Source organism: Pan paniscus, chromosome 1 (assembly GCF_029289425.2).
Source record: "Pan paniscus chromosome 1, NHGRI_mPanPan1-v2.0_pri, whole genome shotgun sequence".
In the NCBI taxonomy this organism is placed as follows: Eukaryota; Metazoa; Chordata; class Mammalia; order Primates; family Hominidae; genus Pan; species Pan paniscus.
Window position 1 is genome coordinate 185968488 of NC_073249.2, and position 11720 is coordinate 185980207.

At 49.0% G+C, this 11720-nt stretch overlaps 1 protein-coding gene across 6 annotated transcripts in view; it reads right to left on the reverse strand.

The window, feature by feature from the left end:
* Window positions 1–9427: 9427 nt before the first annotated feature.
* The window catches only part of KCNQ4 (potassium voltage-gated channel subfamily Q member 4), a 57400-nt gene continuing 55107 nt past the window's right edge, over window positions 9428–11720 (reverse strand). For all 6 annotated transcript variants that reach the window (XM_034962486.4, XM_008968418.6, XM_063601409.1 and 3 more), the window contains one exon: window positions 9428–11569. In XM_034962486.4, the coding sequence (XP_034818377.1) occupies window positions 11357–11569 (213 nt within the window). In that variant the 3' untranslated portion in view covers window positions 9428–11356. The remainder of the gene's footprint in view (window positions 11570–11720) is intronic.

Here is an 11720-nt window from a genome sequence, read left to right on the forward strand (position 1 = left end):
CAGTGAGTCTGTAACAAAGTGCGCTTGTGTCGGATGTTCCTGTGGACAGACTTAGGGCTGGGGTGGGCAAGCGGGGATGGGCTCAGAAGCAGAGGGAAGGGACCAGACCCGCGCAGCCATGGGGAGGGGGTGCCTGTGGTCTTTACAAAGGCTGCACACAACAGTACTGTTGGAGTCAGGAAAGTTGGGTCTGGATTTTGCAGGTGAGGGAACCAAGGCTCCCATATGACTCTCCACAGTCATACCCCTCAAACAGGCAAAGCAGAGGCACCAAAACCAAACTTCAGAAGAAGAATTTGATGCATAATATTTTTGAAAAAAAAAAAAAGGCTCAGAATTGCAGCATGGGAAAAATCTGAACTTCGTGAAACTTCTTTCCCATTGTTGTGTGGTTTCGTGTTGTTTGCTGCCCTTCACTCCCCTGGTCCCTGTTTAATGCCCACGTTCTGAGAGCACCCCTGTATCTGCTCCTTCCCCCTAAGATGACACGGGGGAGGTTAAGGATGTGAGGGGAGGAGAGGAGGAAGCCATCCAGCCATCTGGAGGTCGAGAGACTCGGGCTCAGCTCTGGGCTCTGCCTTGGCTTACTAGGCCTCAGTTTTCCCAGCTGCAAAATGAGGCTACAGGACCAGTGGTCCCTTGGGAGCCTTGGCAGCTCTGACTTTTTATGAAGGCTTTGGTTTCCCCTTGAGCTTCCCTGACCATCTCTCTGAAAGACGCCCCCTGCAACACGGTCACTATTCCATTTCCATTTTATTTTCTTCACGGCACTTATCACCCCATGAAATTATTGTGTTTTTTGTTTGTTTTCTGTCTAGACAGTAATCTACTGTCTACTCTATGTGAGCAGGGACTTTGTGAGTGAGCTGCTAGGACCCTGGCACCTAAAATAGTGCTTGGCATGTACTAGAAATGAACAAACAATTGTAGAATAAGTGAATGAAGGGCAGAGAACACAGCCCCTTACTCTCTGAGACAAGTCCTGGAGTCCCCTTCTGTCAACTGCTCAGTTCTGCCACCCCTATTTCTCTCTCTCTCTTTCAGATGTGCTGAACCTAACTAAAGCACCTTCAGGTGAGGTCTCCTGCCCTCAAAGTCCAGCCTGTTTTCCTGGCTCCAGACAACTCCAAGCCAAGGTCTTTACTGACGCCTTGTGGCCGTGGGGACACACAACAGGGACTGGGAGTATTCTCACTGGGAGATGATCAATCCCAGGTGGCTCTGCTTCCCTCCCTTCCAGCCAGCATATACGAATCACCTGTGTGCCCAGCCTTGCTTTGGGGAGAGTGATGACCCCAGCAGATGCATATCTTTTCTTTTTTAGAGACAGCGTCTCACTCTGTCACCTAGGCTGGAGTGCAGTGGCGTGATCATAGCTCACTACAACCTTGAACTCCTGGTATCAAGTGATTCACCCTCCTCGGCCTCCCAAAGTGTTGAGGTTTAAAGGTGTGGGCCACCGTGAACTGGCCGCAGATGTGTTTCTTGTCCTCCAGGAGCTGAAGTCACACCAGGGGAAGGAGCGAGATTGTGGGGTCCAGGAGAGGATTTAGGGGAAGTCTGGCAGGGGTGAGTGGGAAGTAAGGGCAGACCCCATCCGAGTTCTGGGCAGGCGGGGCAGCTTGGGTCTCAGGCCTCAGATCCTCCTGCCAGGGCATCTGTTTGACAGCAGTCTTCCCACCTCTTCCAGGAAATCCTTCACATCTCCCACTCATTTTAGAGCCTGTTTGGGAAAAAAAGAAAGAGAAGAGGACATGCCTCATGCCCAGAGAAGCCATTTGGGACAAAAACAAAGATGTTGAAGGAGGATTTTTAAAATCCTCTGTGATGTATAATGTAAGTCTTCTATGACATTGCTTCCAGTAAAATCCACCTTACTAGCTGTCTTAACCAGGTCTTGCTGTGATAATGCCATGAAGAAAACAAACCCCCAATCTCGGTGGCCTACAAAATCAATGATTATTTCACACTCCTAAGTCTCCAAGTCAACTGCAGTTCAGCTGATGCTGGCTGGGCCAGGCTGGACTCTTGAATTCAGTCTAGGTCAGGTCTACTCCACATGCCTGCATCCGGACCCAGGATGAAGAAACAACGGCTATCCGAGGCTCTCGAGGTGGAAGAACTTTGCCATGACTGTATGGCTTCCGCTTGAAAAAAAGCATACTGTCCTTCCTACCTGCCTTCGATTGGCCAAAATAAATCCCATGGCCAAGCCCAAAGTCAGGGGGTTGGTAGAGTGGATGCTATGGGGTTCCACCCAGATCCACCCTTCAGAGCCTGCTGGGAATCTTCTGCTGGCTCACAACTGTGTCACTCATTGGGAATTGCCCTTGGCCACAGGGAACTGCCTCACCCACAGTCATGGCCATGATTGGCTGATGATTGGCTGATGGTTTCCTTTGAAGGAAAACAAAGGCCTGCCTTCTTCCTTCAGTTTAGCACAATTCTTCGGGGATAGATGAGCTCTAGGGCTCCTGAGGATCAGCAGCTACCTCAGTTGCTATCGCATAGTAGATCAACCTCTCCTTCTGCCTAATCCTACCTCCTACCTTCCTTATAGATGAATCTCCTGAGCACACTCCCCTAAAAACCTTCTGCACACCACTCTCTGTCTCGGAATTGGTTTCCAGGAAACCTGCTGTAAGACAGATAGGCAAGTACACACCATGCAAGGGTAACCATGGCAATGGCAAGGAAGGAAGGAAGACTTTCAGACAAAGAATACAATCGACTACAATAGTTACATAAAGGATACATCACAGAGACAGATCTATTTTGCCTGCAGCAAAATGCTAGGCACATGCTCAATGTGTATGTAAGGGGAGAATTGAGGCCACCTCTGGGAGGTTCTCATTTTTGATTGCACTGGCTATATTTTATATATTAGGATTCCAAATAGGTTGTGCTGTAGCAAAGGTTCCTGGGCCTTCAAAAAAGGGTTTTCAAATCACTTGGTTCCATGGTGTCTATAACTCTGTTCAGCTCTGCCAGTTGGGATGGGGCAAACCCGAGTGATTCTCAGATCCTGTGCATTTACAGCAGAAAATGCGTCAGGTTGGTGGGTGAAATCCCTGTTGCAGGTGTCATTGGCTGAATTGCATCCTTCCAAAATTTATATGCTGAAGTTCTAACCCTCAGTTCCTCAAAATGTGACTGCATTTGGAGATAGGGCCTTTAAAGAGGTAATCAAGTTAAAATGGGTTTGTTAGGGTGAGCTCTAATCCAATATTACTGGTATCCTTATAAGAAGAGGTGATAAATACATCAACAAGCAAAAACCAACCCCATTAAAAAGTGAGCAAAGGACAGGAACAGACAATTCTCAAAAGAAGATATACAAGTGGCCAAAAAACATGAAAAAATGCTCAGCATCAATCATCACTAATCATCAGAGAAATGCAAATGTAAACTACAATAAGATACCATCTCACACTAGTCAGAATGGCTATTATTAAAAAGTCAAAAAATAACAGATGTTGGCGGGGTTACAGAGGAAAGGGAATGATTATACATTCTTGGTGAGAATGTAAATTAGTTAAGCAATTTGGAGAGTTCTCAGAGAACTAAATATAAAACTACCATTCCACTCAGCAATCTCATGACTAGATATATACCCAAAGGAAAATAAATCATTCTACCAAAAAAACACATGCAACTATATGTTCATTGTAGCACTCTTCACAATAGCAAAGACATGGAATCAACCTAGGTATCCATCAATGGTGGACTGGATAAAGAAAATGTGGTGCGTATATACCATGGAATACTATGCAGCCATAAAAAGAAGGAAATCATGTCCTTTGCAGCAACTTGAGCAGCTGGAGGTTATTATCCTAAGCAAACTAATGCAGAAACAGAAAGCCAAATACTGCATGTTCTCACTTATAAATGGGAACTAAACATTAGTTACACATGGACATAAAGATGGCAACAATTGACACTGCAGACCACAAGAAGGGAGAGGGAGGGAGGGGATCAAGGGTTGAAAAACTACCTGTTGGGTACTGTGCTCCCTACCTGGGTGATAGGTTCTGTCGTATCCCAAACCTCAGCATCATGCACATCATGCAATATACCTTAGTAACAAACCAGCACATGTGTCCCCAAACCTAAAATAAAACTTGAAAAAAGAAAAGAAAAAGAAAACTAGGAACACAAAGAAGAAGAAGAAGAGGAGGAGGAGGAGGAGGAAGAGGAAGAGGAGATTATTAGGACACAGAGAGAGACCTCAGACCTGTGTACATAGAGAACAAGAGATAATCATGCAAAGATACCGGAAGAAGGCAGCCTCTACAATCATAGGAGAGAGGCCTCAGAATGAAACCAACCCTGCTGATAACTTGGTCTTGAATTTCCAGCCTCCAGAACTTTGACTGTGTGATCATGCACTTCTGTTGTTTAGACCTTCCAGTCCATGATATTTGCTATGCCAGCCCACACAGACCAACACACCGTGGTAGCAGCTATCACGGTCCTGCTATACACAGAGGTGGGTGGTAGGGGAAGATGTGCCTCTCAGCTTCTCAGAGGGAAAACAAAACTGTTTTAACAATTGGAGCTGTCAAAAGTACGTGAAATATGGCCCGGTGCAGTGGCCACTGCACTCTGCACTCTCAAAAAAACAAAAGTACATGAAATAAATTATCTAAATAGAGAAATAACTGCATGGGTTTTTTTAGATCTACAAGAGTGTAAACATCGCAACGTACTCAGAGCACCCATCAAAGTGAGCTGAGCCCCTTGGTACAGCTTCTGAGCCTGGGCCTCCAGAGGCCTGATGGCTTCTGCTTTTGCCCTCTTGCCATATGAAGAAGTACAGTCTAATCTACTGGAGGATGAGAAGCTCCATAGAACAGAGACGAGCCGTCTTGCCTGCAGACCAACTCACACCAGATTGCAGACACGTGGGGAAGGCCCTCTTGGGCCATCTAGACCCTGTTGATGCCAGATGATTGCAAGCACATTAGTGACCCCAGGTGAGACCAGCAGAGCCGTTCAGCTGAGTTCACCCCAAATTGCTGACCCACAGAATCAAGAGTAAATAAAATAAAATAGTTGTTATTTTAAGCCATTAAGGTTTTTTGTTGGTGGTTTTCTGTTTGTTTGTTTGTTTGTTTGTTTTGGAGACAGAATCTTGCTCTGTTGCCCAGGCTGGAGTGCAGTGGCATGATCTTGGCTCACTGCAACCTCCACCTCCCAGGTTCAAGCAATTCTCTGCCTCAGCCTCCTGAGTGGCTGGGACTACAGGCGCACACCACCATACCAGGCTAATTTTTGTAATTTTTAGGAGATGGGGTCTCATCATGTTGGCCAGGCTGATCTTGAACTCCTGGCCTCAAGTGATCCACCCACCTTGGCCTCCCAAAGTGCTGGGATTACAGGCATGAGCCACCACATCTGTCCTAAACCATTAAGTTTTAAAATAAGTTGTTACAAAGCAATAGATAAATGACACACCAAGCTAAAATTGTATCTGCTGTCAAGGCCGTATTTGATGACAGTTTGGGGACTCCCAGAGCCACCTGCAAACTCTCCTTGCTGAGCCAGGCAAATTCAGAAGATAAACAGTAGCTGTGCATTGGTTAATTGTGCATCTGTCTCCCCCAGGGGCTGGATGACCTCAGGGCTGTAACTTGTTCTCCCGTGTCTGTTCATCCTGTATATTGTGCTGAGGCAGGGTCTGGCATATAGCAGGTGCTCAATAGACATTTAACTCAATTAGTGAAATGTCATGGGACTTGTTCGGGTTACCAGCACCTCCTGCTCGGGTGACTGCGGCAGTCTCCTACCTGCTCTCCCCACACCCACACTTACTCCCTCAAATACATCTTCCATCCCAGGAAAAAAAAAAATTCTAAAATGCAAATCTACCCCAGTGTGCTGCCTGAGAAAAATCTTTTATTGTCTCCCCACTGCTATCATGGCTAAGTCCTATCTCTTTGGAATGATTAATGAAATCCTGTAAACTTTGACCCCTAATTCTAAAGTCCCATCTTGCACCCCTCTCTCCATTGCTGTCTGGGACCAGCCACGGGATTTCTTTCTGTTCCTTTCATCTACCACACTCACTGGTGCCTCTGGACCCTATCACATGCTGTGCCTTTTCCTGGAACATCACCACCACTGCCACCACCCCAGTTCCCAGGCCTGGCTCCATCCTACCTGTCCTTCAGTACATTTGGTTGTCCATTTTGTCTGATTGAGAGATGACAAGAAGTATGGATCTACACTGATTTATGGGCAGTGGCTAATGGTTTGGCTGGATGGTCAGGGGTTCAGAAAGCACAGAACTGGAGGACTGGCCATAAGAAAAACTGGGACAGACTAGTAGATGGACTTTCAGAAATGACACAGAATATGAAGATATTTGTATTCCAAGTAAAATCTCACCCAAAGTCATCCGTGGCAGAGGCAGCTCTTGATAATTCGATGGACAAGATGGCACATTGGATGGATGTCAGCCAGCCTCTCTCCCTAGTCTCTCCAGCGCATTCTCCATATGTTTATGTACAACGTGGTCATGGTGGCCAGAATGGAGACTATTTCCAGGTTCAACAACATGAACGTAACTCGTCAAGGCTGATCTGACTAATGCCACACTGTATGTCCAACCTGCCTCCAGCCAAGACAAATGCTAAGTACTTAGTATATCATCCCTCTGCAAGGGTCCACCTAGCCACTAGGTGCCAGGTCGATCCCACTGGACCCTTTCCATCATGAAGCAGGTATGTTTATCCTCATTGACATAGCCAGGATATAAGGTTCCAGGAATCCAAGGGAGCTGGTGAGAGTGGCTTCTCTCACTATGACACCAAATAATCCGCCGTATTAGTTTCCTGTGGTTACCATAACAAATTACTGTAAAATTGGTTGCTTAAAACAACAGAAATTTATTCTCTCACAGTTCTGGAGGCCAGAAGTTCAACATCAGTTTCACTGAGCCCAAATCAAGGTGTGTGCAGGGCTGTGCTCCCTTCAGAGCTCTAGGCAAGAATCCATTCCTGGACTTTTCCAGTTTCTTGTGGCTGCTGGCATTCCTTGGCTTGTGGCAGCATCACCCCAGTCCCTGTTTTTATGTTCATATCACCTTCTCCTCTTCTGTGTGACTTGATCTCCCTCTGCCGCTCTCTTAAAAAGACATTTGTCACTGGATTTAGGCCCATCAGACAGTCTCGGATAATCTCCCCATATCATGATCCATAATTTAATCACATCTGCAAAGGCCCCTTTTCCTTATAATGTAACATTTGCAGGTCCCAGAAATTAGAACTTGCTATATTTGAATGGCTATTATTCAGCCTACTCCACCCACTCACAAAACTTCTGCCTCTGGTCCCTGTAGCATTGAGCTCTGCTAGTTTGGAGGTCTTAGTTTTCAAGGGAAGGGAGGCAACATAGTTTTCATTACGTTGGAGGTTTAAACTTTAACCAGGCCATTGTGGGCTCCTCATGCCACTCAACCAGCAGGCAAAATAAAGAGTTAATACACTGGCTGCATGACTGATCTTCATTACCGAGCGGAAATTGGTTGCTGCCACACAACAGGGCAAGGAGGACTAAGTCTGGAACCCAAGGGATTCTCTAAGGCCTTTCTATAATAAATACTTCCATGTATGATAGCAAAAGTCAATGAAAAGCTGTGACACCCACCCATGCAGGACCACTGAGGATTCAGACCCTTCAGGAATGATTATCTGGGTCACTCCACCATATAAAGATCCCTGGCCAGGCACGGTGGCTCACGCCTGTAATCCCAGCACTTTGAGAGGCCAAGGCAGGTGGATCACGAGATCATGAGATCAAGACCATCCTGGCCAACATGGTGAAACCCCATCTCTACTAAAAATACAAAAATTAGCTGGGTGTGGTGGCACATGCCTGTAATCCCAGCTACTTGGGAGGCTAAGGCGGGAGAATCGCTTGAACCCAGGAGGTGGAAGTTGCACTGAGCTGAGATCGCACCGCTACATTCCAGCCTGGCAACCAAGCGAGACTCTGTCTCAAAAAAAAAAAAAAAAAAAAAGGTCCCTAAAAAGCTGAGGTGTTGGCTGAGGGCAAAGGAAACATGGAAGGGCAATGGAATAAGGAAATTATTCATACCAACCATGGCACTGTGACCAGAGATACCAGAAAGAGGTCGATTGTGGCTATGCGTACTTCCTTCCTTGCTTGGGATGTGTGTGCATGTGTGTGTGTGCACTGTACATATTATTTTTTCCTCCCTCCTCCTTTCTCCCATATTTTATATAAACATTGTATGTGATGATCAACTTTACTTTAGTGTTTAGTTGTAGGTGGAATTGTGCCTGAATTAGAGGAATACTTAACCCAAATATGGATTCAGTGACTAACCCCTGGAGATGGATGCATCTGTTGAACCGTGGGACGTTGTGTTTTTCCCATTTAGGGGGAGGGGACTAGAGTGTCTTCATTTGTATAAAGGACAGTTTCATCTTACTAGTTGGAAGCTACCGTCGTTATATGGCGGTTCAAGTATGTATGGATTGATGTTTGTGGAAACTGTGTCTCCAAAGGGGTGGCCCGTGCCCATGTTATTGTCTTTCAGTTCCAAGTGCAGCCTTCTAACTCTGTGATACTGGGGCTGGGACTCTGCAAACCACATCACTCCTTTGTTCGCTAGCTTTGACAATAAGGGGCACTAGGGGAAGATTGGAAGGCAAGAAAAGTGGAGACTTCTATCTTCCTTTGCTTCCTATCCTTATCAGCAACAGCCAGATTGCAACAGTTGATCCCAGACTTCGGCTTTTTTCCCATACTCCCAGACAAGCCTCATTGTATCCCCTAAGAGGTACTAGCACCAGCCAGGGAGTACCTCCTTTTCAGATCTCTGAGCCCCAACACTACCGGGCTCCCTCTCCGCAAGCTTGTGGGTTCTGATAACCCCAACCTGTTTCCTATACTCCTGCAGCTCTGGGAGTGGTAACTGCTTTCTGCAGTTATTTTCTCTAGGCTATCTCAGAATCACCTAGAGAAAATTCTCTTTTGTTCTTTCAGCCCTCCTGCATCAGTGTAACCCAATACCTACAATAAACTCTTTTGCTGAAAAACTTAGTGTTGTTTCTGCCTTCCTGACTTGATCTTGACTGATGCAAACTATTAGGAAAGTGGTGGCCAATTTTACTGGTCACCATGAGAGGTCAGCCTGCCAGAAAGGAAGGCTTACAGGAAACAGAGTCCTGACACGTTTAAGCATCTAGATCTCACTGTGCATGAAACCAAATCTATCCCCTGGACTTCTTGGTTCTCTGTGCCAATAAGTTTCTTTTTGTTTGTCTGTTTAAACCATACAGGGTTGGGTTTTTGTTGTATACAACAAAGAGTCCCGACTAATCCAAATCTCCTTGTCCCCACCCCCAAACCAGGAGCCTCACCTCACAGCCACTGAACAAAACCAAGAACAATCACCTCCTATTGAAAACTTTAATGAAACCAATAAGTTAATAAGTTAACAAAGTGAGGTACTTGCATATCCGAGAACCGAGTTGATGGCGGAACCTCGATCGTGGAAGGAAGGAGGGCTTCTTCCCATGTCTCCTTGGTCATAGGGTAATCCCATTCTCCTGGCCCTCTCCACAGCTGTCTCTGAGTGGGTGGAGGGGTGGCTCTCTGGGGACAGTGCAGTGCAGGTGGGGTGAGCCAGGAGTGGCTCCATCCAGGGCATGATGGTCACATGCAGAGGGCATGTTGGGGCAGAGGCTGGGCACCATGGACTGAGCAAGATCCAGTCCAAGCCCTGGTGCTGGCGCATGCAGGTCCCCAGCACGAGATGCAGGCAGCGTGGCCTCGGCCCCTTGTTCCCACAGAGGGTTGCCATTGGTCCACTACCCCTCACCTTCCTGCCACCTGCATTGGCTTTGCAGAAGAGGAGCAAAGGGGTGGGGATAAGAAAGTGTTCCTGGAGTGAATGGGGGCTTATGCCTGGATGTGGGGCTGCCAATTGAAGTGAAGAAGTGGGGTATGGAGGGAGGGGAGACAGTGCATGTGAAAGCCGGATGCGCGGTTGGTATAGCTATTACATGCATTCTTATTCTCTCTGGGAGTTAGAGTGACTAGGAAGGCACAGGCCCGGCTAGAAGTGGGCCTGGGGTCTCTCCAGTGGTGTCAGACCTGGGCCCGAGTTGTGCTGTGGAGACACGGAGGCGGGCCCTTGGGGACAGGCAGAGGCAGTGGGTTAGGGCTCCTGGACCAGAGAGGAGGCGATCTTCTTGAAGAAGGGGAGCGGGTAAAGGTCTGGGTGGGGCCTGGAGAGCTCTCGGGTTACTTCAAAGCTCCTTCTCCTGCTCAGATGGAGTTGGGGGTCTTCCTCTTAGTGGACGTCACCCTGCAAGGCCAGTCCACTGGCATCTGCTGCAGAGGCCCAGGAGCGGCTGAGTGGCTCTGCACTCATGTCTCCAAGTGTGTCACGTCATTGCATGTTTAAGTGTGAGAGGCTTTCTTCCTGTCTGGAGAAACTAAAAGGCTATGTTTGTGCGATCATCCACGAAGCACTGTCTGGGAGTTTTGGGGAGGATACAGAAACTTGTGCTGACTATGAGTGGTGTCTGGAGGGCCAAGGAGGGGAGTGGCCACCCAGCAGGAGGAGGGAGCCCCTGGGAGCTGACACTTGCAAATGGGAAGAAAGGCCCAGGCACTGCCCTTAGGAGAGGGCAGGGGAGAAACAGGCCCCATGCTGGGAGGGGAAGGAGTGATAAGCCAAAGAATAGGAACAGGGTGGTGGCCAAGCAGCCTGAGACCAGCTACTGCTGGGGGCCCAGCTCCCAATGGGGGAGGGGCAGAGAGACCCCATGGGGGTCCCCAAAGTTGCATATTTAACATGGTTTGCATATATGGTGTCCACCTGCCTTGTGGCAGGGTCCTGTGCTTTGTGGGTACCTGTGGGGGCACCTTGGCCCACCCCCAAGTGGGGCGGGGACTTGGCGGGAGGGCTTCCCTGCTGTGTCCGAAGGGTGGGCCAGAGACCTCACCTTGCATAGCTGGAAGCTGGGTCAGGGCCCAGGGCCCCAGCGCCCGCTCCCACTCCCGGGGCTGTGCCCCTGCCAGGTGGGCTACATAGGGCCTTGATGGAGTGGGCAGGGCACTGGGGGGCCCAGAGGCCGCGGGACGGCCGCTGCTGCTGCCCTCTGTGCGACCTGGCATCTCACGCTCCTGAGGTGGGGAAAGGGCGCTGGCACCCACAGCAGGTACCACGCCCACTCAGGCAGCTCAATACTGCGTGTGGTCTCTCTCCCCGTGAGGGAGTGAGTTCAAGTACGAGAGGAGTCCGGAGGCCTCAGAGGGCAGTCGGAGCGCCAGGCCGCGGGGCTCGCCGTGTGCTGCCCTGCCTCTGAGAAGTCCCTCAGTCCATGTTGGTGCTGACCGAGCGGGAGATGCTGAGCGTCTGTGCGGAGACGGAGATGTCCTCGTGGTCCACAGGGCTGTGGTAGTCGGAGGTGATGTCGGGGTCGAACAGCGGCACTTGCACGGCGCCCAGGCTGGCCGAGGTGCCAGAGCGCAGGCAGCGCGAATAGAAGCCCAACAGCAGGTCCAGCTTGTGCTCGATGGACTGCACCTGGGGACAGGGCGCAGCTGGGAAGCAGGGCCTGGGACCGGAGGGGACGCGGCCGGGGGCGGGGCTTGGGTCTCGGGGCGGACCCTAGCTGGTGGAGTGGGCGGGGCTTATCTGGGAAGCACAAATCCCTCCTGGAAAGGTGGAGCTTGGC